The 27,824-nt window shown below is 41.5% G+C and overlaps 2 protein-coding genes across 2 annotated transcripts in view; both read left to right on the top strand.

Moving 5' to 3' along the window:
* LOC114668700 (filamin-B) overlaps positions 1-6,841 on the top strand; it is a 245,519-nt gene extending 238,678 nt beyond the window's left edge. The window contains exons 43-46 of the mRNA XM_028824598.2: positions 326-502; positions 1,118-1,336; positions 3,099-3,302; positions 6,231-6,841. Of these exons, the coding sequence (XP_028680431.1) occupies positions 326-502; positions 1,118-1,336; positions 3,099-3,302; positions 6,231-6,418 (788 nt within the window). The 3' untranslated portion in view covers positions 6,419-6,841. The remainder of the gene's footprint in view (positions 1-325; positions 503-1,117; positions 1,337-3,098; positions 3,303-6,230) is intronic.
* A 15,618-nt stretch (positions 6,842-22,459) lies between these two features.
* Positions 22,460-27,523, top strand: LOC114668652 (protein ATP6V1FNB). Its single transcript, XM_028824525.2, has 2 exons — positions 22,460-22,969; positions 27,072-27,523. Exons 1-2 carry the CDS (start codon positions 22,543-22,545, stop codon positions 27,188-27,190), a joined length of 546 nt encoding a protein of 181 aa, XP_028680358.1. The 5' UTR covers positions 22,460-22,542; the 3' UTR covers positions 27,191-27,523.
* The last annotated feature ends 301 nt before the right edge of the window (positions 27,524-27,824 follow it).

The raw sequence follows: 27,824 nt of genomic DNA, 5'->3' as shown, positions 1-27,824 counted from the left end.
AGATCATTCGCAAGTGGAGAGTAAGCTGACCCCACCATAACGCACCACGTGTGACTGGCACTGTTACAAATAGCAAAGAGGCACCTAAGTTATGCCAAAAGTTCTTTACCAAAAAAAAAAAAAAAAAAAAAAAAAAGTGGTCATGTTGGGTTTCTTTTTACCAACATAAAATGTCTCGTTAGTGGCCAGTTCTACCTCAAAAGAGTTTTTCCCTGAGCCACAGGCCGCCTTGTTCCAAGTGCATTTTGGTTCAGATCAGATCTGCTTTAATTTATTTATATGCTTTTGTTTTCATCCATTTACATTCCTGTTAATTTCTTTCAAGAGAAATATGCCATTCGATTTATTCCCCGTGAAAATGGCCTGCACTTCATTGATGTGATGTTCAATGGCGAGCATATTTTTGGCAGCCCATTCCAGGTCCGTGTCGGGGAACCAGGACAGACTGGAGATCCAGGCCTGATCACTGCTTATGGAGCTGGTCTTGAGCATGGTACCACAGGTGGGTCTAAACGTGGGTAGATGGCTGTAGCAAACCCGGCCTCATCATGGCATCACCAGGTTGCTTGTACCCGCGCCACATACTGGGTTTTAAGCAGTCACTGCCACTTCTCAACCCTAGCTCTTCAGCTAAAAGAAGCCTTTTTTAACACTTACCTCTTGCTTTGAGAATCTCTGTAGCATTTCCTTTATTCCACCAGGGTCAGTTGTTACCTTCAACTTTGCCATTTCTATGGATGGCCTTTTAAACTCCCTGCGGTCCTCAAACAATTGTGGACTCCGATGCAGCTGATATCTTTATGCCAAGTCTTAACTGTCTAAAGCCCAGTAAGGGGAAGGAAACTTTCAAGGGCCTGTTTAAAATGCTGATTGTATTGCCCAAATGAGGCACTAGTGCCTCTAGTATATCATTACAATACTGATTTTGAAAGATTTCACTACATTTCTAGTTCACGTTTGTTTTTTTGCGTCATGGACTCCCCACATTCCTGTCTGGACTGGGGGATTCATGCCCTACTATAATTTGTAGTGGAATATTTGTACCATATTGTGATGTTGAGAATAAGGGTACCCACTAGTAAGCTTCCAAGGTGATGAATAAATCTTTTTTTGACAGGTACACAGGCAGAATTTACTATCAACAACAGTAAAGCAGGGCCTGGTGCTCTGTCTGTTACCATTGAAGGACCATCCAAAGTCAAGATGGACTGCCAGGAGTGTCCTGAAGGCTACAAAGTCCAATACACACCAATGGCTCCAGGGAATTATCAGATTGGCATCAAGTATGGTGGACCTACTCACATAACTGGGAGCCCTTTTAAGGCAAAAATCACAGGTACTGGTGATAACAGTATCAGAAATGTTTTATAGAGATGGCTGGCTCATGATCAGGCATTAGGCAAGTTATGTCAACACCATCGCTGGTTAAATTTTTTTCCCCCAGTTATCATGATGGAAACAGCATGTGAGGGTAATAAAAATGATCTTGGCATGTGTTGGGTGTAACAGTGTAGAAGTAATAAAGAGATGAAAGGTTAAAACCAAAGTGAAATTCATTCATGTAATAACCCTAACCCTAACTGACGAATGTGGAGGAAAACAAATTCATTCAGTCTTTTATGCTTATATCATTGATCCCATTGTAGATTAGAGATTAAGCTGACAATCAGGTGCTCCACACAACTGAACAGGAGTCACTCATTTACAACAGCAGTCCAGATACACCTGATTGACAAATTGACGCACTAAGGGAGAAATGCTTCACTATGCCCACATATTACCATCTGGAAATTTCCTCCCTTGGTCAGTTTATAACTTGGTGTTCTGCAGATATGTTATAAAGTAATGACTTTTATATTTTTGTCACAGCACATCATACACAAAATGGCAACTCCTGTTGCCTTGTGTAAAGTTTTCATGAAAAAAAAATCTTGATTGTTTTGTATTCAAGTTTTAATGGAATGATACTCACCTTAGAAGGTAAAACGGTGATACATTGATTAGAATTGTTACACTACATCTCTATAGACCCAAGTTTAAAACTCAGCCAATATTGGTAGAGTTTGCCTATTTTTCTCAAGTCAGAAATGACTTCTATTGGTTGTTTTCTCCCACCTCCCAAGCTGGTGCAGGTTACATTGACTGGCAATGCCAATGGGAGTGAATGTGTGGCTTGTGGTATACTAGCACCTAATCCACAGCTGGCAGTGCTCCTTGGTTAGATTTCATCCACTAGTGATCTTAAGACTAGAAGGAAGCAATTAAGTTTAGAAAAATTAGGTTTTTTTTTTACCTTTTACAAGGCTGGCTTTACAATGCCTGGAAGGACTGACATAATGGCAGATACACAGTAAGAGTTAAAAAACAGTGTAGAAATTTTAAATGAGCAATTTGAGAGTGTATAAACTGAAGCACATAGCAGTTATGGGGTCACATACAAGACTGCTATCCTTGTGGTAAATAACTTTACAATATGTAGAATAGATTCCAGAATAAAACAAGTAATCAAAAGGTGGTCGTTCCCCTCAAACCCAATCCATTTGCTGACCACATATGAGGTATCTAATATACTCTGGCATGTGGTACAAACTGAACATTTGGTGCATAGATACACTCAGACTTCTGCTACAAGCTCCTTCTAAGAATTACTCTGTTTCTGTCCAGACAACATGTGGTTTAGAGCAGCCCACTGGAGATCCCCAAGTCTAGCAAATGAAAGTAAACCAATCCAGTTTCCAGAACTGTTCATTCCAAGGCATGTGTTCTGATGGACCCTATCTTGTTAAAGACATGTTAACTCATTTTTAGTCATTTTCTAAACTAACTCACTCCAAAGTAAATAGCACTGTACCTTTCTTAGTAGCACTGAGCACAAAGTAGAAACCATCCGTGGAATGGGTGCCAGCTTATCACAGAGGACACACACTCATTTCAAGCCTGTATCTTTCAAAAGTGGGAAAGGTATCATACTATCCAATGCCAGCTTGTACAGTTGAAACTTAAAAAAACAAAGACCTTCAAGCGGATCAGATCCATTTTATATACAGTAAATGTAATCCTGTGACTTTTTTGTTTATCGTTTACTGTTTATGTCTCAGGCACTCGTCTCACCAGTGCAGCTGGTGCCAATGAAACCTCTTCCATCATGGTGGGTTCAGGGCCCAAGTCTCCTTTGAAGAGCATGCCCTACAGCATCCCTAGGTTTTCCTCAGACAGCAGCAAAGTGACCTGCAAAGGCCCAGGTCTAAGCAGGGCACAGGTGGGCCAGAAGGCATCGTTCTTCGTTGATGGTTCCAAAGCAGGTAAGGTGCTCGCTAAAGGAGTTGGGAGTGTGTAGTGCTGTGGGAGGGCATGATATCAAAAATGCCACTGTGTGGAAAGCATTGACGAGATTTCTAACTCACACTAGAAGCTTTCAAATTGGGGCCATGATTTCATATAAAATTTACAAAAAAACAATGTAACTTTCATAGTTGTATTTTGAAACAAAGTTATTATCAGTGACATTTATTTTACAATAAGCTTTCATATAGAAATAGCAATGTTTCTTTTATACACATAGGAAATATATACAGTACACTTGTTTCATTTAAACAAAGTATTTTTGTATTGTACTCATAAGCAAGAAAAAAAAGAATAAAACATCACTGAAACTTAACTAATTCACCCTGCATGGAGTTTATATATTCTCCATCTGTCTGCATGGATTTCCTCCAAGTGCTCCAGTTGCCTCCCACAGTCCAAGACACATTAGGTGGATTAAAGTCCTAAACTGGCCAGATATGTGTGTGGATATTCACCTTGAGATGGGCTAGGCCTCAGCTTCCCTGTGGTCCTGCTCAGGATAAATTGGATTTAGAAAATGGATGGATGGACAATTTATTTTGTTTAACAAAGTATGTTAATAACTGTAGAAGCCAATGACATACAAGTAGACGTTCATTAGGACACGTTAATAGACCATTAAACACTTCACTGTTTAGAACAGACAGTTACATACTTCAAATTGATCTTTAAGTTTTAATGTTTGCATCTGAATAGCTATAGCAATTACACAGCGGTAAGGAGACTAGTGATTTTAAAAGCAGTACAAGCCACTCTCTCATCCTGTCTGCGACAAAAAACTGTCAAATGTACAAAATGGTCACTGCTTTCTGTTACACCCTCAGCTTCTTCAGCGGTGGCAGAAGAAACACACGTTTTCTTGGCAACAAGAAGAAAGACCACTTATGTCAAACACAAAATGCATTGAAACATACTGACTGCTTCACCATTATATCACCATTGTCTAAGCCACTGTATCTCATCCAGTATACTGAGGAGACACTTCCGTTGCTACTTGTGGCAGTGAAGGATATTTAGGTGTGCTAAAATGATACAAGGTTTATGGCCGTTATGCCAGTAAATGAATATGAACAGTTTAGATATTGCAAGAAACGTTTTATGAAGATATTTGCCTTTTAGACTTTCTATAAAACTAGTGACATGTTTAAAATTAGAACTGTCCGTTAGAGTTATCAGATTACTTAAAGCCTGTCAATTAGCTATATTGTGCCAATATCTAATTTGCACATTGATGGTTTTGACTGGATACATGTCAATAGAAAGATCACCTCCTTAGAGCCATTGGCACTCATGCTGTGCTGTTGTTGTCCACTTTACCATATGTATCAATAAATGCACTCTGACTAAATTGCTAGACAGAGACTAAGGCTCATTTTTCCACAATAATATTTGGTCAGTCTGAATGCTAAAGTAAAAAGGGGCCTGGTCAGGATCATTAAAGCAATGCTAATGCACCAAGCTTTAGAGTCAAGAACTCCCAACTCAAATTAATTAATGGATCATTCAAACTCATCCCCACTTTCAATCATCAGTATACCATTACACATAATCAAAAACCACAGTAGCCAGTCTGCCTAAACCCATTGATGTGGCAATATGTTTTAGACATGACTATGACTAAAATTAATATATCACTTATTAATGAACTATTAAAGAAATACAGCAATGTTTACTGGGAATACAAACTATTTTTAATCCTAAATTATAATAAATCACTTAATCACTTGGAAATTACAATCACATGAATACAATTGCTAGCATGAAAAAGATTGCATTCTTCCATACATATTTCAGTTGTCAGCATCCATTAATAAGATGAAGTAAGGATGTAAAAAATGGCTGCAGAACATTACATAAAAAGGACCAGACTACAATTATAAAAGCAACACACCAAATCCTTCAGTTCGTGTTCATTAGGCTGGTTTATACTTTACCCCCTTATCACAGTGCACAAGGACATGGCAATAGCCATACGCCAATCAGCCACAGCATTAAAACAACAGAAAGATGAAGAGAATAATACTGATGATTTCATTGCAGTGTCACTTGTCCAGAGGTGAGATACATTAGGCAGCAAGTAAACTGTTCGTGAAGTTCATGTATTGGAAGCAGAAAAAATGGGCAAGCATAAGGATATGAGCGACTGACAAGGGCCACATTGTGATGGCTTGATGACTGGGTGAGAGATTTGTCTAAACAGCAGGTCTTGTGGGATGTTCCCAGTATGGAACGGTCTGTACCTACCAAAAGTGGTCTAAGGACAGAGAACCAGTGAACCAGCAACAGGGCCATGGGTGTCCAAAGCTCAGTGGTGTGCAGGAGGACCGAAGGCTAGCCCGTCTGGTCTGATCCCATACAGCTACTGTAACACAAATGGCTGAAAAACATAATTCTGGCCATGGCGGCAAAGGGGAGAACGTACACAATATGAGCCAGGCAGTTCCAAACATACCTCTTACAGAAATGTGGAAACCTGACACCTACATGCCCACTGGGGAGGCGTGGAAAAGTCTACATAGACAATGAACACCAGGATTTGAATCCAAGTGTGTGACCACATCAACAGGCAGCTATCAAACCTACTGTAAAGCACACAAGATATTTCTTGCTTCCATACACCCATTTTATGAACCAGCCTTTTTCAGTTATACTGACATAGTAAGCCTGTCTTGGCTGTACAGGGCATAATTCCCTTCCATCATATGGAACATCCATGCACAAGGAACTAATTTAGCATCACAAGTTAACATACTGTACATAAGATTTAGATGTAGAAGGAAACAGAAGCATCTAAAGAAAATAGGACTATACAGAACATTATGCTAACTGCTTTGCATGCAGGCTGTTAAGAAGAGTTTTTGTTTTTTTCTTTCCCCCCACCCCAGGTAAAAACATGTTGCTGGTTGGCATGCTTGGACCCACAAATCCATGTGAAGAAGTGTCTGTGAAACATGTAGGAAGCAATCAATACACAGTCAGCTATGTTGTGAAGGAAAAGGGAGTCTATATCCTGGCTGTCAGGTGGGGAGATGAAGACGTTCCTGGATCCCCGTTTCACATTACTGTTCCATAACCACTGAGCAGGAACCGAAGTCCTAAATACTGAGCTCAGAAAGTCTACAGTCAGTTAAAAACAAGAGGACTTTTGCACTTGCCTAAAATGGGAACAGATTCTTTAGTATGAATATTTGCCTGCTAATAAATATTTTAAAGTGTTAATTTTAACCTTTCCATAAAGTTCTCAGCTTCGACATCTTAGTGACCTTACAAACCGGGAAGTGAACTGGAATGGGCTGCAGATTCTGCCGTGGTTTGCTTGTTTTGTTTTTACTACTGATTGGTCTTTGTTACATTTGGATTTTATTTATCTGCCAATGTCCAATGCAGATGTTCTAAGGTTTTAATTTCATTTTGTCATCTCATTTGATTCAGCATGTCTCAGTTTTGCCATCTGCCTTATTGCCGAATGCCAATGTTTACAAAGCAATAAAAAGTCTAAGGTAATTTTTTGTCTCCTTTTGTTTTAAAAACGGAAAAACTACAGTCAGCTTCACCCTTACTGTTAGATTTAGTTTCAGAATACCAGGTGGCATTAGTGCCTGTTGTTTTACCCTGTCCCACACCAAGAACATCTGGCATTGGCTTACATTTACTCTGGTTGGCTGGTTAATTTTTAAGATCTCTCCACCAATTCGGACTTCTGATTGAACCGCCCCGGCACTAGAAAGTACTCCCGGATCCAAGATAAAAGAGGACGCTTGACCTGGAGTTGGGAGAGACAAGGGGCAACGCTCACCTGGGAGGAGGAAGAGGAGGAGGAGTAACGTTTGTGTATTTTTTTTTTTGTTCTTTATTTCGCCTTATACAATTTCTTGTATTAGGAATTTGTTAGTTAGTTTTCGCATACCCTTTGGGGTCAGAGCGCAGGGTCAGCCATTGTACAGCGCCCCTGGAGCAATTACAGGTTAAGGGCCTTGCTCAAGGGCCCAGCAGAGTAGGATCTCTTTTGGCAGTGATGGGGATTCGAACCGGCAACCTCAGAGCCACCACTCCGCCCTAATTGCAATATATGCAAGGAAGGAATTATTGGAGGTCTTTTGTTAATAAGCTGTGTTTGTTTTTCACACGGGACTGTCTTGTGGGGTGTTTGGGGGGGGTCTGTGGTGCCCCCTATTGGCCACACTCTTCTCACCATTTCACAATGGTGAACACCGGGCCAGTGCGGCTTACCACCAAAGATAAAACGACAACACTTCCCAGCTATCATCAAGATGTGCCCATCGAATTGTCCCAAGCTTTTCCTTTCAGACCGCAAGGTTAAAAAGCTAAAGAGGAGAAGGCCGCCTATGTTTAGGTTGACTGGAAGGGTCGGCTTTCAGACTTGAACAGATAAAGAGATCGGAATGATCTGGGCACACAAATCAATTCCAGAATGGCGTTCCACCAGGGCCAAAACAAAAGGCGCCATTCACGGGGCCGGACGGCTGGCACAATGTTATGGCGGGGATGCTATATAGTTCTTTAACAGATCAACAATGATCTCTTTGTAAGAAAGATCTGATAAGATTGCTGGAGCAGATACCTTGGTGAGTCTCGCTGCTAATGCATATTAAACTGCCTGCTGATTCGAAAGGGATTAGCGCCTGTCTCTGTGTCTAAGGAGATGTGTGCCATTAATCCTCTTTACGATAATAAAGCCCCCAGCTCCATGTGTTTCAAAATTTGGGGTGCAGTGCCCAGTGACTTGGGATGGCAATTAACAGAAGGCACTAGAAATCACCGGGGTTCAGACCCCATGAGGGACGCAATTGGTAACACCTGCCAGAGCTTCACATATACAAATAGGGGGAACCACTGCGGGGTACCAGTAAAGTGCCGTCAGACGTGTTCACTATGTAAAAGGCGCTATATAATAACACTTATTGTTCTTGTCCAAACCCCAATGACAGATTTCTCCTTTTTTTTTTTTTACTTTCTCTTATACGAAGCATAGGGAAAGTATTGTGATCGTCCAAAACTTCCATTTCAAGATTTTGATGAAATCTCCATGTTTTAGACCTCCCTGAGTCCAAAAATGCCATGTTTGGAATTCTGTGTGGGTGTAAACACGATAACTTGAGGGCGCTTTCTCTTGGGTCAACCACATTTTTTCATACAAGTGTTTGGTACAAAAATGTAGATTTCTATCAACTTTTGGGCTATTTCTGCTAACCGGAAATGTGGTACTTTACCTTTAATACACGCAGCTGCAGAGTCCGATTTATTCAACTTTACTTTTCTAATAATTGTTCAATATATTATTAATTTGATTTGATTTGTTGTTGATGGTTCTTAAAAATGTTTGTGATGTGCCATCTGTTGGAATGAAAAATGCAATGCATTTTCACTACTACAAATGTTTGCGAGGCATCACGTGTTGAAATAACAAATGCAATGCATTTTATTACTACAAACGTTTGTGATGCGCCATCTGTTGGAATGAAAAATGCAATGCATTTTCATTACTACAAATGTCTGCGAGGCATCACGTGTTGAAATGACAAATGCAATGCATTTTATTACTACAAATGTTTGTGATGCGCCATCTGTTGGAATGAAAAATGCAATGCATTTTATTACTACAAACGTTTGTGAGACATCACGTGTTGAAATAACAAATGCAATGCATTTTATTACTACAAACGTTTGTGATGCGCCATCTGTTGGAATGAGAAAAGCAATGCATTTTAACACTAATAATGATTGTGATATACCATCTGTTGGAATGACAAATTAATTTTATCACAACAGTTTTGTGACACTGTCCTGCGGTGGGTTGGCGCCCTGCCCGGGGTTTGTTTCCTGCCTTGTGCCCTGTGTTGGCTGGATTGGCTCCAACAGACCCCCATGACCCTGTGTTAGGATATAGCAGGTTGGATAATGACTGGGGTGGCATGGTGGTGCAGTGGGTAGCGCTGCTGCCTCGCAGTTATGGGGGTTTGTGCCTCCCTGCGTGGAGTTTGCATGTTCTCTCTGTGCCTGCGTTGGTTTCCTCCCACAGGCCAAAGACAAGCCATTGCGTCTGCCCCTTCAGGATGTCTACAAGATTGAAGGTATTGGAACAGTGCCCGTGGGTCGTGTGGAGACTGGAACCTTGAAGCCCGGTATGGTCATCACATTTGCTCCTGCCAACATCACCACTGAAGTAAAATCTGTGGAAATACACCATGTTAAATGTAACTTGTCTAATTGTACTGTTAATCATTATTATTATAATTTTCACCATTACAAATATTTACCTACACTTGCGTATTAGATGGGTGAAGCAGGAGCTAGATTGGCAGTACACTCCACGTCTTTACAAACATTCTTGAGGAGCTGTTTACATTGTAGAGGGGGATCGAGTACCTTTTACTTTGTGGATAAGATCCTCAGGACTTGTTTTGTCACAGATCCAGTGACAAAGGGTGGTCTGTTATATGAATGTTGTTACAATATTGAGATTAATTGTCACTTTATCTGTTTAAACTGTATAAATTCATTTCTTTTCTGTAAGCATGCAGAGCTGAGCCAGATTTAGCACAGAGTGTCAGTATTCAGAATTGCTGGGCCAAGCATTAGGATAAGACAAACAGGGACAGCTGGAGGACTGTCGTCAGCCTGAAGGAGAACTGTGTGTTATAAAAACCTACTGTCTGATGTCAGCTAAAAGTTTGTACCCTTGTTTGGAAATGGGCTCTGTGCCATCTGGGGGCTTGCACGTGGAGAAATACTATAAAGCATCTTGGAGGATTGCCAGCCATTGGAAAACTCGACGCCCGGACTACAGGAGACTACGTCGACTTGGTCCGAGAAATCCTTCCAAGCGCTGTGACGATGACTGCAAACTCCATACGCAAGGTCCCCACCCTTGGACTGAGTACTGCGGTGTGTCTTCCCCGTTAATTATGCAGCTTAAGCCGTTATTAAAGAGCTAGAATTATCCTAACTTGTCGTGTAAGCTTGTAACCGCCATTGCATGCTGAGTGGGGTAATACCATTTTAATTTATAATAATTTATAATTCAGGTTAATTAAAACGCAGCAGTATAAAAGAACACATTTCCAGAGAGCTAATACCTCTCTTCAGGAAACAATGATCTGCTGTGGCGACCCCTAACGGGAACAGCCGAAAGAAGAAGAAGATTTACAAAATCTAAAATTTAATTAGCCTATTATTCTAAGTGAGAATATTCTAGAAATAACTGCAAAGTCTTGTTGAAACCGGTGTGGAGGATTTCTTATATATATATATATATAAGAATAAAGTAAGATAGTTACTGTGTGGTTTTAAATAAATAAACTGCCTTTCCTTCCAGGCAGTTTCAGTAAGGAATATGATTGACCTGTTATTGTTATCTCACAGATATGTTGTACTATTAATTTATGATTATTTCTTTAGCTAATAATGGCAACTTTTAGTGAAGTCGTCTCAGTTTTTATCTGTATATGTAGAAAAATTGTATTAGCCTACATTCAAAGGTAGACTATAATGGAAAGAAGTGAAGAGTTTTGTAGAAATGGAAGTGTTTTTTATAAAAATGTATGTATTTGTATGGAAGGATTACAATAAAATGTATTAAAAAAAGAAAAAAAGGGAAGTGTTGTTTAGTGTTGTTCAGACATAGAGACAGAAATTCCATTTTTATACTGTAATAGCTGTCTGTCTAAGACTGGTTGCAATGTAAGTAATCAACGTAGTGCTCAGCGTAAGCGTTTGTTATTCTTCATTTGGTATGGCGTTCCTTAAAGTAGTGTTAATGTTTGTGATGTGCCATCAGTTTGAATGACAGTGACATTGGAACCGGACAGACACTCTCACACACGCTCTTAAGGATATGCATTACCTCTGCTAAAGAATGAAGTCTGTGAGCCGCCGCTCCCTAACACGTATTTCTAGAATGGGTGGCAGTGGAGAATTGAATGTCTGTTGTTGGAATTACAAATGGCAAGTCATGGCGCTCTAGAGTGGCGGCACAACCCCCGGCTGCGAACCCCGGCGGCCCGAGATCGATCCCAGTCACCTCAGAGATGCTGTGCCAAGGACCGGATTTCAAAGTCTCTGAGTTTTTCGTAAGGCAGCGTTACAAATAGCGAGTTGTACCCTCACCTTTAGGCGCTCCACCATAGGCGAGGGGCAACGCAGACGATTCTGACACCACGACTCCCGAGATCGATTCCCGACATACTAAGAAGCGTACCTGCCGCGTTTATATTGAGCTTTTCGTGAGGCAGCATTACAAATATCAAGTCGTACCCCCGCCTTAAGAGGACCCGCCATGGGTGAGCGGTAGGGCCGGCGACTCAGAACCCCAGCGGCCCCAGATCGATCCCCCGGTGGGGCGATTCCACAGCTCCCACCGTGGGGCGGCGCTGGGGCACGCCCGAGGAGCTCCCACCCCCAGAGGTCCGAGATCGATTCCCAACCTTTGCACACAAAACTACAGATGGGATAATAACTGTAGTAATAGATAGTAAGATGGGAATGATCATACTAACTTTATAACTAACTTTTACACACATGTGTAAAATGTGGGGCGATTCCACAGCTCCCACCCCAAGGCGGCGTCGAAGTACGCCCGAGACAACGGCACCCAAGGGAATCAACCTCGGGCCTCTAGGGGTGGGAGCTCCCCTTAGGTGCCGACCCCTCGGGCGCACCCCGACGCCGCCTTGGGGCGGGAGCTGTGGAATCGCCCCACTGGGGAATCGATCTCGGGCCGCTGGAGTTCGGAGTCGCCGGCCCTACCGCTCACCCATGGCGGGTCCCCTTAAGGCAGTGGTTCGACTTAATATTTATAATGCTGCCTCACCAAAAGCTACGTATAAATGACGGTATTATTTGGGGTGGGAGCTGTGGAATCGCCCCACCGGGAGTCGATCTCGGGCCGCTGGGGTGCGGAGTCGCCGGCCCTACCGCTCACCCATGGCGGGTCCCCTTAAGGCAGTGGTTCGACTTAATATTTATAATGCTGCCTCGCGAAAAGCTACGTTTAAATGACAGTCTCATTGGGGGTGGGTGCTGTGGGGATCGATCTCAGGTCGCTGGTGTTCGGGGTTGTTTGCTTTACCACTCTCCCACAGCGGATCCCCTATAGCACAGTGTCGGCATTCATTATTTGTAATGTCTTCTCACGTAAAACCAACATAAACCTTCAAGGGTTGGCTTCCAGACAGATCAGGGATCGAACAAGGACCCCTGTATCTCCCGATCGCCACTTCTACCGCTTCGCCAAAGCAGCTCGGCTTTAGCAGTGTGGCAGAACCCTTTATTTGTAATGCTGTCTTACGAAAAACTACACATAAATAATCATTTACTTTGCAGGGCACTCTGGACATATCGGGGATCGAACGCGGGTTCCCGTTACTCTTAAGCACCTGTTCTACCGCCACTCTAACGCAGCAGTCCGTTAGCGCCCTGCCAGAACTCGCTACTTGTAACGTGCTCGTCCAAAAAACTAAAGAGAAATAGAGCTCTGTTTAGAGAGTCACTCCACGAGCTGCGGGATCGAACGTGATCAGTCCGGGTTAATAGTCGGCTGTTCTACCGCCTCTCTATTGAGGGTCTCCTTTTAATTTGGCGGCTCTTGTTTGATCTCCATCCCGGCAACGATCACTGACAATTTAAAAAGCAAAAGACGTGTTCGTAGCCAATGGGCAGCACCCTACCTGTGTTATTATACAGCAGGTGGGAGTTAACTGAATGAGCGGATAGGCAACTTTACATCAAATTACATTCCCTAGCTGTGTTGAATATCGTTTACGACGGTACATTGGAAGGGCCGGTTGTTTTAAACACACTTTCCTACTGACAGATTGTTTCCAAAGCCCTAATTATACTCAGAATAGCGCCAAAGACAGTTGAAATCGGATGAGCTCAACATTTTGACGAGAAGCGTCCAACCGAACAAAGCGCCCCAATTCCGTCCGCCTCACTACAGTACTCCAAAATAACAGCAAGTCGATTTACAAAGGTCCCGGAAGCCCCACTGGTCTGTTTCGGGGGCTGATCAGCTGATAATGGACCACCGTTGTCTGAAAGAAGGTAATAATTTGACTAAAAGACTGATTACATTAAGAAGCCATTTGCTGGCCGATGTGGTGCGCGTGTTTAATTAAGGTCAATTCACGCCAGTTAACTCGGCAAAATAAGGATGTCAAAAGCCTGCCTTTAAATGAAAGAAATAAACACATAGATTTGCATTATTTATTTATGTCAAGTCCAAATGTCAAGAGCGGGTCCCTATTCAATTCCCAATTTAAATTGTATTTAATGTACAGAATTGAGACAACCGAGCCTTAATATACCGAATGCTAATACATTATGCTTACCAAGAATACGGAACACGGCTGAAAACAGAAACACTGAGGGGTAATACTGCCGGGCCAGTGCCGCTTCTCCTTAAAAGACCCACCCGCCAAGACCCCTAGCCGCGTGGACCGTGAAGGTGCAGCAGAAAATGAGGGCCAAAGTCCCGTCAGATGGCAGTTGCCATCACCCAAAGTGACCGTGTGTGTTATCAGCCCTGATCAAGGTGACAGAGGTGCTGAGAAGAAGGGGTGCTCCGCAGGTATAGCGCCTTTTGTGACTCGCATTAGCAGGACCCTGCGCATTCCGATATTTGTTTATAGTTCATTCCGGGTGTTCAGTCAAATTTCGGAGCAACAGACACAAATTGAAACAGTTAAGTAAACAAAGCTGCATTTATAGCGTTGAACACGCGCTATCCGAATTGTTACTTAAAAATCATTTACTATTCTAGTAACGCAGAGATTATATATTTTTATAATCGTCTTTAATAAAACCCCTGTGTGCGTCCAGTGTCCGTGTGTGTCTCTTCTGGTGAAGTGCGCATGCGCGGGGTATGGTGTGACGCTTCTAAGCAGAAGCTTCAAAGGCCGCCTGACGCGTCACAATAGACAGAGAGGACGAGACCTATAAAATATCAGGCGCCTGATCCAATCGGATTTCGATAAACGAGGTAAGACCTAAAACATAAAACACGAACAATCCGATCAGGTACTGAGACGCGGAGACCAGCTTCCCCATTGTTGTGCAAGTGTTCACTCTGAGGATGTCAGATTTGCGATTAAGAAGCTTGGCCCGGTAAAGTGTAAAGTGTCAGTCGTTGAAGGGGTTTTCCTAAATATACGAATTTTCATGATATTACAATACGATGCCTTTTAAAAGTAGATTTATTTTCGCACACATTACATCAGTTGCTGGGGAGAATCTGCTGATTGCCCACTGTTGTGACAGAAAATTAAACGCATATTACGGACAGCAAAGCCAGTATTACTGTCAGAGAAAATTACAGGCATTTTACGGAAAATATTTAATGAGGTAAAAGGTCCCTTGCCATTTATTATAGACTGTTGACTGTTCCTACTAATGTTTATGGACTACTGTTCTAGCGCCCGTTATTGTAACGGGCTTATTGTCTAGTCTATTATAATATCGTAATCGGTTTTGCCTCGTCGTCGGAGTTGTAAATTGTATAGCCGATTATTCCGAGAAAAACACATCAAACGTGTCGTGTAAAAGGCGCACGTTTCCGTTGGAATAGCTCTAAATTTTGCGATTTTTAAACCGAGAACTACAAGCTAACCCACTGGCTGACCATTGGGCCAAAAATAAGCGCAGAAAGTGGTACGAGATTTGATCAAAAACTACCACCGGCTTGAAACGTCGCGTTTTTCGTAATCATTCATTTTTTTAGGCGAAATGTTTCTTTCCAAGGTGGTGGGGCCCCTTTGAACCCAGGGCCTCGTGCGGCGCTGCGCTTGGCGCGTGGAGTTGGGCTGAGACGGGACAGTTGCAGGTCCGAAGCGTGCGTGCGTTTCTCTAAAACGCGTTTGTTAGGTTGAGAGCTGCTGATTGATTGCTCGATAGTGAAAGGCACTATATAACAGACAGAACTTTATTAGTATCCAGGGGGAAAAACGTGCTAATGAAGTGTTAACTAGAATAAGGTAAAAGTAAGCTGATAATGAAAGTCGAAACACAAAACTAAATAAAATGCCAGCGTTGGTCTGGTTTTGACAGATACAATATTAAAGTGTGGCCCTCTCACAGGTCATCTGACTTGGGTTCAGTTACTGAGTCTGTGTGGGGTTGGCATATTCTTCCAGCAGAAGTTTGGTTTTGTCATATGTCCTAAAGATGTGCAGGTAAGGTTACTTGACGTGTGTGAAGTGTCCCATTATGAATAACTTTTTGTGTCTGTGAGTGAATTCTGTGACTCCTAACGAGGTAACATAATGATAAGGCACAGTCATAACTGAGAGGTCAATGTAGACATATTAAAACGAATACTTCACATTGCAAAGGTATACCCAAACTTGTAAACTCGGGGTGATTGCAGCTTTCACTTACTAGGCTACCATTAGCATTTAGTTTGGTAGATTGTTAGAAATTCTAAAATTTAATTGGTATTTTTTAATGGTACGAACGAACGTTTTCTATGTAAAATGTGAACATCCAGGTTACAATGGAGTAGGTGAGAGATATCCCAACATATGAATCCAATTACTTGATTGAAGATTTGCTAGAATACATTTATAGAAAGATATAAACCTGAACAAAATATTATGTGACATCCTGTTCTTCAAATGTGCTTTTGACGGTGGCATTTAGAAAAAGCATTCGGTATGAAGGTCATTCAGTCTGTTTTAAATGGCTGTGTCTGCCATTACTGAATACATTTTTACACTTGTTTTTGTAATGCTGCTTCATTGAGACACAAACCCTAGTGTGCTCGGCTGTGCTTGTGCCGAATATCAGAAGGCTCAGCAGCTTCCTTAGTTACAAAATATTTTGTTTTTGTCAGTGTTTCCTTGGTTGTTTCCCAATTGTGAAACATCAGTACGGGGATAGTTTGATGTGCCCATTTTCCAAAGTTAAGGTGGCACCTCAGAGTAGTAGGTATGTGCCCACGACTCCTTGGATTAGGCCTTCGACTAGCAATGCTGAGATGATTTAAGTTGATGCGTCTTGTTCTTTAGAAGGGCTCCAGCTAAACTGTAGGAAAGCTGGATGGAACTAATAGTGACTAGTGCTGCTTTTAAAGAACGGTTTAGCGATTTATTTTTTTTATTAGGCTCACTGGGAGTGGCACCAGCTGGTTAGGGCTCCAGTTCTACTCCTTTCATATTGAACTATCAAATTATCAAGCAGTAGATTCGATGTCCACACGCAGGCTAAGGAGAAGCCTTCAGGTTCATTTGTGTGTCTTTTCAAATGGAACATCATGCCCTCCAGGCCGGCTTGTTGCCAGGAAAGGTTCGGCTCCCCACAGCTCTGACCAGACGAAAACAGTAAAGATGGATGACTTCATTAGGATTTCAGTTTAATTCATGTTGGAAACAGGCCAGTGTGACCACTGCGATGGAGTCAGCTGCTTCTAATGACTGCTGGAAATTCCGGAGTGTGTGTCATAACTTATCTCCTTAAGGATTTAGAGAGAGCAGGTGCCCCCAATTCAGCCCCCCACACCCATAGTGGGTGCAGTCAACTTCAGAGGAAAGTGGACCCCCTGAGAGAAACTGCAGGTTTAGCAGGACAGGGGACTGACTGCAGAACATGCTCTTTGAAGACCCAAGGTGCAAAGTAGGCCTTATGAATGAGTTGAAGCCCCTTGGGGTTAAAGGTTAGGGTCTCGGAGAGGTGAAAGAGTTAAATGAGAGGGGGAAAAAAAAAACAGATCGAGGGTCCCATGCCTGGTAGATGTGACAAAATACTACAAAGTATACAATTCTGCACGGACTGAACGGTCTCCGCTCGTTTGTCAAAGATCTTAAGATTTGTAGGTCCTGAAATCTAAGACAAAGTTTCCTAAACTTGTCCCACCTGGGGGGATGTCCCCCTTGTTGGTTGTCAAAGTGGGATTGTGGTGAACATTATGCTGCATTCCTCATCTGGCAGATCATGCTAATTAAAGTTTCTATTTTGTTTTAATGCAACAAATATTTGTGATGCGCCACCTGTTGGAATAACAAATGCCATGCATTTGTAGGGATTTGAACAGAGTGGGCTCAGCATGTTGTGTCCATGAATCCAACTTGCCAATTAAAGTTTTTATTTTGTTTGAATGTAACAAATGTTTGTGATGCGCCAGCTGTTGGAATGACAAATGCAATGCACTTATCATGATCTGAATAGGCCAGGTCTGGCATGCTGTGTCCATGAATACAACATGCTAATTAAAGTTTTAATTTTGTTTTAATTCAACAAATATTTGTGATGCACCAGCTGTTGGAATAACAAATACAATGCATTTGTAGGGATTTGAACAGAGCTGGGGGTTATTTTCCTTGAGATGGGCTAGGCCTCAGCTTCCCTGTGGTCCTGCTCAGGATAAATTGGATTTAGAAAATGGATGGATGGACAATTTATTTTGTTTAACAAAGTATGTTAATAACTGTAGAAGCCAATGACATACAAGTAGATGTTCATTAGGACACGTTAATAGACCATTAAACACTTCACTGTTTAGAACAGACAGTTATATACTTCAAATTGATCTTTAAGTTTTAATGTTTGCATCTGAATAGCTACAGCAATTACACAGCGGTAAGGAGACTAGTGATTTTAAAAGCAGTGCAAGCCACTCTCTCATCCTGTCTGCGACAAAAAACTGTCAAATGTACAAAATGGTCACTGCTTTCTGTTACACCCTCAGCTTCTTCAGCGGTGGCAGAAGAAACACACGTTTTCTTGGCAACAAGAAGAAAGACCACTTATGTCAAACACAAAATGCATTGAAACATACTGACTGCTTCACCATTATATCACCATTGTCTAAGCCACTGTATCTCATCCAGTATACTGAGGAGACACTTCCGTTGCTACTTGTGGCAGTGAAGGATATTTAGGTGTGCTAAAATGATACAAGGTTTATGGCCGTTATGCCAGTAAATGAATATGAACAGTTTAGATATTGCAAGAAACGTTTTATGAAGATATTTGCCTTTTAGACTTTCTATAAAACTAGTGACATGTTTAAAATTAGAACTGTCCGTTAGAGTTATCAGATTACTTAAAGCCTGTCAATTAGCTATATTGTGCCAATATCTAATTTGCACATTGATGGTTTTGACTGGATACACGTCAATAGAAAGATCACCTTCTTAGAGCCATTGGCACTCATGCTGTGCTGTTGTTGTCCACTTTACCATATGTATCAACAAATGCACTCTGACTAAATTGCTAGACAGAGACTAAGGCTCATTTTTCCACAATAATATTTGGTCAGTCTGAATGCTAAAGTAAAAAGGGGCCTGGTCAGGATCATTAAAGCAATGCTAATGCACCAAGCTTTAGAGTCAAGAACTCCCAACTCAAATTAATTAATGGATCATTCAAACTCATCCCCACTTTCAATCATCAGTATACCATTACACATAATCAAAAACCACAGTAGCCAGTCTGCCTAAACCCATTGATGTGGCAATATGTTTTAGACATGACTATGACTAAAATTAATATATCACTTATTAATGAACTATTAAAGAAATACAGCAATGTTTACTGGGAATAGAAACTATTTTTAATCCTAAATTATAATAAATCACTTAATCACTTGGAAATTACAATCACATGAATACAATTAATTTTTTTTCTCCTTTTGTTTTAAAAACGGAAGAACTACAGTCAGCTTCACCCTTACTGTTAGATTTAGTTTCAGAATACCAGGTGGCATTAGTGCCTGTTGTTTTACCCTGTCCCACATCAAGAACATCTGGCATTGGCTTACATTTACTCTGGTTGGCTGGTTAATTTTTAAGATCTCTCCACCAATTCTGGTATTTTGGGGATATTTAAAATGTATTGTCTGTCCATTACCTCTGCATTGGTGGGTCTCATCTGTCCTCTTCGAAAATGTGAGGGGCACAAGTGCCTTATACAGTAAATTACAACACTCTACCATTGTATCTAAATTGACTGATTGGAAGGGGAAAAGAGTAGCCCCATCAACACATCAGGGAGACAGGTTTGCATAAAAATGGGCTAGACTGAATGACCTACCCACTCCCGACTTGATACAGCCTGTGTGCCCCCCTTCACGTTCTTTGTTTTGGGTCAAAGGCAAAGGCCATTCATTAATTCAAGGGAGAAATTTGTACTGCAACAAAAAACATAGCAGACAAAATGAATGGGGCAGAACCCAGAAGGCTCTTGTTTTAGGATGAATAATGAAGTCAGTGTGTTGGTGTGGCAAAGGCAGTGAACTTAAAACCCCAGGGTTTGTCACATCAGTCCTGCCCACGCCTCACTACGTAACTCTGGGTAAGCCACTTACCAGGCCTGAGTATAATCTGTAAACAGTTATTACATATCTGAGACAATTTTGAATAAAGTCATCAGCTGAATATACATAATAAAAGGAATAAAATAGGTACACAAGAGACACCATGGGCATAACATTTCTGATTCCAAGAATGAAAAACATGATGTGAATGTCAAGGATAAAACTGCAAGTGAAAGCTATGAGAAGATGGTCACCATGAAAGGTGCTATATATATATATAAAACAGATCCTTGAAAGCACAATAGCTAATCATATTTTCTTAATAAATCAGTCTTTATGTAGTATTGGGTCTTTGACCATAAGCACTTTATTGAACTTTTCTCGGATATCCCCACTGTCCATTTTAAAGACCTAAGGCGCACATACTGCTAATGGCTATTGGCTCACATCCACTGTGCAGGACAGCTAACCCTTTTTTGATTATTTTTTCCAACGCCAGTGCAAATTTGTCATCTCTGGTTCTAGCTTATGGAAGAGGACATGACTGGAATGGTTTGTCTACATTCCCTCTAGACAGTGTGGCCTGCATAAAGCAATGAGAGTGGTTTGAAAAAACAGTCAGAAGTTCACACATTCCTCATTTGTCCTTGTGCACATCACAAAATGAGCATGATTGGTTAGCTGGCAACACTGAAATAACACTGAGTGATTAACCAATATAACATGGTGTTAGATGGAAAAACATACAAAGTTGACACTTACAGTGACCCATTAAGTATTCAAAACCAGTCTGCTGAATCTGTAAGGCAACAGGACCATCAGATCTGTGAAAAGACTGTACAGTCAAAAATGCAGAAGCATGCACCACCTACACACCAGCATAAACTTACCCATCACTCAGGATTTGGGTGGGGGTCAGCAAATAAAACACATAAATTAAACAAAGTCAACTGTGACAGTCTGGCAAGTTTTCAATATTTTACTTTTAATAAATGTAGAATAGAACATTGTATTTTTCTCTAAATTTTGTTGTGGGTGATTTTTACATTTAACTAGAAAAGAGAAAAATTGAAGCATAAGATAATTAGGGATAATAATATATGAGGTTTAATGATGATCAGGATTCAGAAGTTAGGATGCAGGAAGAGCAACTGAAAAGAGTGGAGAACTTTAAATATCCAGGATCCGTGGTAGCCCAAGATGGAGAATTAGAGGCAGTGATAACCCACAGAGTACAGTGTGCAATGAACAATCCAAAGATGGTATCAGGGTAATTGTATAGTAAAACAATGAAGGCAAAGGTTAAATTTGAGATCTTCAAGACAGCAGTGAGACCAGCAATGATGTATGGAGCTGAGCCATGGATAGTAAAGGAAGCGCTGGAGAGGTAGATGATCTGTGGAGTTACAAAACGTCGGTGAGATCTATGAACGTACAAGTAGACTGAAGTGATACGGACAACAGAGAAGAGAGACAAAAGAGTGATGGGAATGGGGAAGAGAAATTCAAGAAGGCTGAATTGGAAGGGCATGAACAGAGTATATGAAGATTTGAAGGAAAAGGGCTTGACTGGCGAGGAGGTGCAGGACCAAACAGTTTGGAGAAGGTTGATCAAGCACATTGACTCCACATAGAAGTCAGAAAAGATGAGGAAAAGAAGGTAATATTTTCATTTCTGGCAAGTCTGATACAAGCCAAAGCAGTGGGGGCTCTGTCACAAATTGGCATGCATTTTTAATATTTTAAGGTAAAATGCACAGACTTAGAATGTCACTATTGGTCAAGTGCTTTTTTAATCCAAGAAATGGGTTACTCATGACATTCATTATAGTTCTTTCATTTTGTCTAACAAGCAATAACGAGGGTTTAATGACACTGAGCCTTGCTTGCTAATTTTGATCTTGCAAAATATTACAAATTAAGAAATCTGGCACGTCTTATCTATGTGGGGGTAAGGGGTGTTTTTTGTAATATTTATACATTTTTATTATCCTGGGCTTCTATAAATTTTTACTTTCACCTTGGGGACAAGTAGTCCATCAATCTAAAAAATACTGGACGCAGTCACCAGTTGATGGTATGGAGGTCTTAGCCCCCTTGTCAGCAGAGTGTTTTAAATTTTACAGAACTTATCCGACGAGAGTCCAGCGAGGAGTTATATACCGTACGTATATATAAGAGCGTTATGTTGCAAAAAGAGGGGGGTAGGCAAACTTTGGAAAGTCGTTCATTCTCAGGTTGGCTAATGTATATGTGTAACGATCGGGGGTTTTAGCCCGTGAAACATCGCCCCTCCCTCGGCGCCACTGCTGGTGAGCCTGTCCGGCAGAACCGACCTACAGTACTGATCAGCCAATTTGCTGGTGTGAACCCAGTCTGAGCTGATCGCGAGTGAGAACTGGCCGGGGAGAAAATGTAAGGAGCGTAGTAAATCGATGCCATTTTAAAGCAAACGCAAGGTGCCACCTCTCCAAAACGGCCATTCATTTACCCGATGGCTAAATCACTAGAGTAAGCAACCATGCACAGAAAATGCTGCCGTAATTAAAAAAGAGAGACTGCGATGAAGTACAATGATTTTCTTCAGAAAAAAATATGTAACACTCATTTGCTTATACAAGCGGGTTCATTTGTTTTGCGGGCATGTTCGTAAGTTTCACTGTACTCGACAGACGTGACAATACGTCTGATCTTATTTACACCCGCAACTTCTCTCCTAAATGCCAGGGCATATACTAGAGTCCTGCTCAGGACACACGCAGGCGGCATTGTGAAACCATGGAGACGGCGATCTCCAGGAAGCCCGCTAGCCGCCAAATGTGCGTGTGTGTGTGTGTATGGGCTCCATGGTTACGGGATATCCCATTCCAGGCCGGCTGACTCGCTGCGACTTCTGTAGGTAACACTAATTTGCTGATTCGGTGTCCACGATGAGAGATCTTCTCACTACCCAGAATCAAAATTGCTATAAGGAGCTGATCGAAAAGGAAGCCTACACGAGACTCGCGTGGAAGACCAAGTATGGGCCACAGTACTCCCACGAGCACGCTGGCCGGAGGAAAAAAGTCGGCGAAGTCTCCAAAGTCCCAGCCGGACGCACGATTCTGCCGCCTGTGATGAAGCCGCCCGAAAAATCCCAAGTAGAGGCCACTCCACCACAGATGACCCAGGCTGTCCTCGACAGTCCTATCACGCTGATGAGGTCAGTCACCCCGGTGACCAAAGATCTAATTTATCAAGGGATCTCCAGAGAAGGGAAAGGACGACAGCTCTATCTGCAAAGGAGGACTGTGAAAAATCCGGAGGACAAATACGAGCTGCCGCTGCTGTCCTCTTGGGACTACGGCTGGAGACTAGGTGAGACATCGAGAAACAAACGATGAATTTTAACATAGAATGGGGCTCGGCCTAGATTGACCTATGGTACTTTACAAAAACAGACCTATAAAACAATTATCTATCCATCCACAGTGTCAGAATTGTCCGACTTCGTAGAGCGGTCAACGTGGAATATCTGACTCGACAACTCAAATTTACCTTCTGTGTGAGCGCACGTAACCGCAGCATCCTAACGTAGGTTACTGGTAAACCGATCATATTCGATTCGGGAAGAATGGATCAGAAACCAGGACTGGACGGATGCCAGTTCACAGATCAGTTGTTTAGACAGAGAGGGGGCGCACGTTAAAGTGGCTCCGTGAGGGTCACGTAATGACTTAAAGGCGACAATTGCATTGGGTGATAATGGGGTCACATTGACACCTGCACCAACCTCTCTACGAGATAATCCGCAATCTACAGGTTTAATTTGTAGCTTTGAGCTTGATTTGAAAACATTTATTACCAGACGTTTTACTTTGTCAGAATTTCCAGTTATTTGATTTTTGGATTATTGATCAGGCAGTTAAACAGGCAGACCAGGCAGCAGAGGACCTGGTGGGTTGTTGCAGGAAAGTTCTGGGCTGTTAAGTCAACTCAGGAATTGTAGGAGTGACTTTATGTAGCACCTGTTATTTCCACTAAGTTTTAAATAAATTCACAACTGATGAATTATTCTGACTGGTTATTAGAATATTAAATTGAGGACCGCATATTAAGCGGTATGGGGTATTGCGATGCTGCAATAAGAGCCTTAGAATTGCTTTGACGTGCTTCGGCTTGAGTCGTGAAGTTACAAAATCAGTTGAGTAGCTCTTTTAGCATTTCAGACTATTATCACGTTTTTCATCGTTTAGGTACGTACATCTCATTATAACCCTCCACTGCTGAGATATGCTCTGCCCCCGTGCGTTTAAATTGTTTTCATAATGAAAACCACTTTGCATTCATCAGATTATTAGCATAGGGCATGTAACGTTGTGAAACTACGAATAAAGGAATAACAAGAACTCGTATTCTTCTAACCACAATAAACTTCAAACAACGTTTACGAACACAATAAAGAAGTAAATGACATATTTACCGTCACACTCCGTTTGCTGGGTTGCTCATGCAGCGGGCGCCCAGAAGTCGCTCTTTCAAATTCGCGCTTAACTCTGCAGGTAGTCTCCCGCCCTCCCCATAATCCTCTGCGCGGAGCATGCGTCCCTGCCTCCGGCGTGCCAACAGACAAGTTTGACAATGAATGGTTCATCACGCGAAACATTGCGCATAACTTCACAATGAATGTTTAAGGGAAATGTAAATATTGAGTTTGCGTGGTGAGAAAATGTACATCACCTAATAAGACACTGGACGCTGCTACCGAACACTTATTTGGATGTTACTCTCCTTCACTGTGTACGTGCGTTATCCGAAACACAGACATTGCTGTCTTGTTGATGGACAGTGTAGTGTAGTGGTTAAGGCACTGGACTTTAAACTTACCTCCGTTCCACTGTAAAACTTGATGGTAATTACAGACATCTCACCCTTACAGAACTGATTTCAAGTAGATTTGGGCGAGGTTCTTGCGTGAAGTAAAGGGACCAGGAGAGCCCACGTTGTGGTGTCTGTAGGAAGTGCTGTTAACAGGCTCGTTGTCCCTCTTAGGGGTTCCCAGTCTGATGGACACACTTTGCTTCGGGTTTCCAGCTGACTGAGAATTACTTGTGAGAGTCCTAGAGAAGATGCTGATTTTCAGGAAACAAGACTTTTGTGTTCACATTTCGCAGCCCCTTTCTATTAATTAATCAGATGTTGCAAGGGCAGTGGGGTATGCTGATATACATATATAAGATCTTTGAAGGTGTCCTGTGGTATCTGACACCAAGATTTTAGTAGCAGATGCTTTAAGTCCTGTAAGTTGCGAGATGGGGCCTCCACGGATCAGGCTTGTTTTTCTAGCACATCCCAGGCTTGTTTTTCTTGCACATCCCAGAGATGCTTGATTGGATTAAAATCTGGGGGAATTATCCAGGAGGCTGCTTCATAGCCGGGTTCTCCCAAGTATTCCATCCTCCTCAGATAGTCCACAGCCACTTTCGGAGTGTGTGTCTCATTTGTGACGTTGAACATGCTACAATATACAGTATATACTGTGTGTACGTTTATACTTGTATAAACTGTGTATGTATGTGTGTATATTATAATAAAAAAATCCTGGGACGAGACGCGTCTTTTTCAGAGAAATACTTTCACGTCCCGTGAGACGAGACTGTGCCAAGAGATTTAACCACGCTTGGGGCCAGAAATAAAAGACAAAGAGTAGATGACAAAGTAGAACATTGTAAAGAATTCAAAAACATTGGCGCAATACATTTGCAGAGCAGGTTAGAGATAATAAAAGTACTAAAATCTGAAAGTCTTAAAAAAAAAAATGATAAAGATTGCATAAGCGCCAACAAACGGAAATTATTACTCATTGAAATAACAGAACAGCGAAAAGAGATTGAATATATTGTTCCGATAGTCTAATTCGTGTTGCCATCAGGGCAAAGTAGTGTTTCTTTGCAATGAAGAGGCCTATCCGTGAGAATTAAAAGATTTGTTGTTTGGTGAAAGGGAAATCCACATACGCGAACGGCAGACGCGAAGTGGCTGGCGTGTACCGCAGGTCGGTGGGGTTGGAGAGCAAAGTGAGCAGGGAGCGAACCCCCTAGTAAAAAAATAAATTACTAAACAATGAACAACTTTAAAGTACTTGCTTTTCTAAAATGAAACAAGTGAAAGGGTGACAGAACTCAAACATATACTGCTCACATACGGAGTCTATGTCTGTACTACTACGTTTTTATTTAAAGCACAGACATTAGACTCCACTTTCGCCTTTTGTCCAGACTACGCAAGTGTTTTTTACCCCTGAAAATGGAGAGTTTTGAAAACGCTCTCTATATCCGTGTATATCTGAAAATGCTGGCTTGGCATTGCCGTGTAGATGAGTGAAAACAAGAGTTTTGATGACACATACTTTAATCGTGCTCTGATTGGTTTGTGCCAATTACCTTGCCCTTCCCTGATTGGATCTTGCTCATTGCAATTTGTCCGTTCCTGATTGGTTCTTCTGTGAAGAGTTACCAATCAGGAATATATATATATATATATATATATATATATATATATATATATATATATATATATATATATATATATATATATATATTTTTTCATGGCATTCGTAGTCTGAATCACAATCTGATTGTATGGGTGGTTACCTACCAGGTAACGCTTGTGGTTGGTCAGCAAGTCGGCTAGGTAACCACCCATACATTCAGATTGTGATTCAGACTACGAATGCCATGAATGTAATTACCCCGATCTACATGCTGTCAAATAAACGAACCACACGCCGTGGCGCAACGTTATGGGCTTCGCCTCTAGTGCTGACGTCCGAGGTTCGATTCCCGAGAGGGAGTGCAGTGAGTGTGTACGCCTGATGAGCCCAGAATTAGGGCGAAACACGTGTTGCATACTCTTTGCATTATTTGACAGTAAAACAATTTTCAACCATATATATATATATATATATATATATATATATATATATATATATATATACACACACATACATACACTGTACACACAGTGCCTTCAGAAAGTATTCTAATCCATAATAGAGGAACTGTCCTCTGTTTCATTTTTGCCAGTATAATTGTTTTCTCCTTCAATGTTTGGCACAGTAAAGCAGCATCAGTGTAAAATGAGGTGTCCCATGAATCACAGCTGATGAGTTACATAGCTAGCTCAGCTCCTGGCCACTGCCTGCCTGAAGACTGTATGTTTTCCATTTATTTGTTTGGGTTTTTCTCCAGGTTCCCCCTCCCCTCTTCCCAAAGATATGTGTGTCAGGTTAAATGGCAGTTTTAAAAATTACAAAGGCTCTGTGATGTTCTACAATTCCATTAAGAGTTTGTTCTGCCTTTTTGCTCATTGTTGCCCATAAGCGAGTTTGATAATATTGTTTGTCTCTTAATGTGCCAGCCTTTCCTGTTCTAAATCGATCCAGCAGCTCTCACCTTACCTTTTATATTCTTCCCTTCAGGTGACTTTGTACGAGAAGTCAAGACTCCAATAAATGGCAGGTCTGCAATTGTGAAGAACACATTTTATGCCAGGAATGGAATTTTCAACTTCCCTGCATCCACAGATAAACTGGGCTAAAAGATGCAATATAAGCGATTGTAAGCAGAGACGGCTGTTCATCTTTCAGTCTGTTACAACCTGAAAACAGAATGGAAGCAACCTGGCAGTTTTGAAGTCTCTTAAAGTGTAAAGTGGGTTTGCTCCTTTTGAGTCCTTGCAAGAGACAAGGCAGTAGAGGAGTAGGGGTCAACCAAGGGGATCATACCAGAGATTGGCTATTAAGTAATGAACATGGCAGCATGTTTATTCTGTACTCTTCTCCAAATCAATTAAAAAAACATTTTCTTTCTTCTTCGACATTGTTATTAATTTGTTGTAAGAGAGCATCCCCCTATCCCTCCTGCATTCCATCTATCAGTTCATTTTCATTCCCATTTAAGGGAAAACTCCACTAAAAATTGATAATTTTTTATATGATTCTTATCCCATCTAGTGACAAAAACTGTTTTTGATGCAGAATGGAGATAAAGTTTCTAATATAATGGAGATCAATAGTCACCAAAACTTCAGAGCCGCCCACAATATCAAAAACATCCATGAACACTTGTGCTACATAATCCACATGTCAAGTAATTCAGCTATTTGTCCTAAAAGCATGTATTTTTACTAAAATATTGTTAAATAAACCGCTTCAGGCAGGCTCTGTTTCCTG

Source organism: Erpetoichthys calabaricus, chromosome 18 (assembly GCF_900747795.2).
Source record: "Erpetoichthys calabaricus chromosome 18, fErpCal1.3, whole genome shotgun sequence".
NCBI classification, from domain to species: domain Eukaryota; kingdom Metazoa; phylum Chordata; class Cladistia; order Polypteriformes; family Polypteridae; genus Erpetoichthys; species Erpetoichthys calabaricus.
This window is presented reverse-complemented; position numbering and strand designations above follow the sequence as displayed.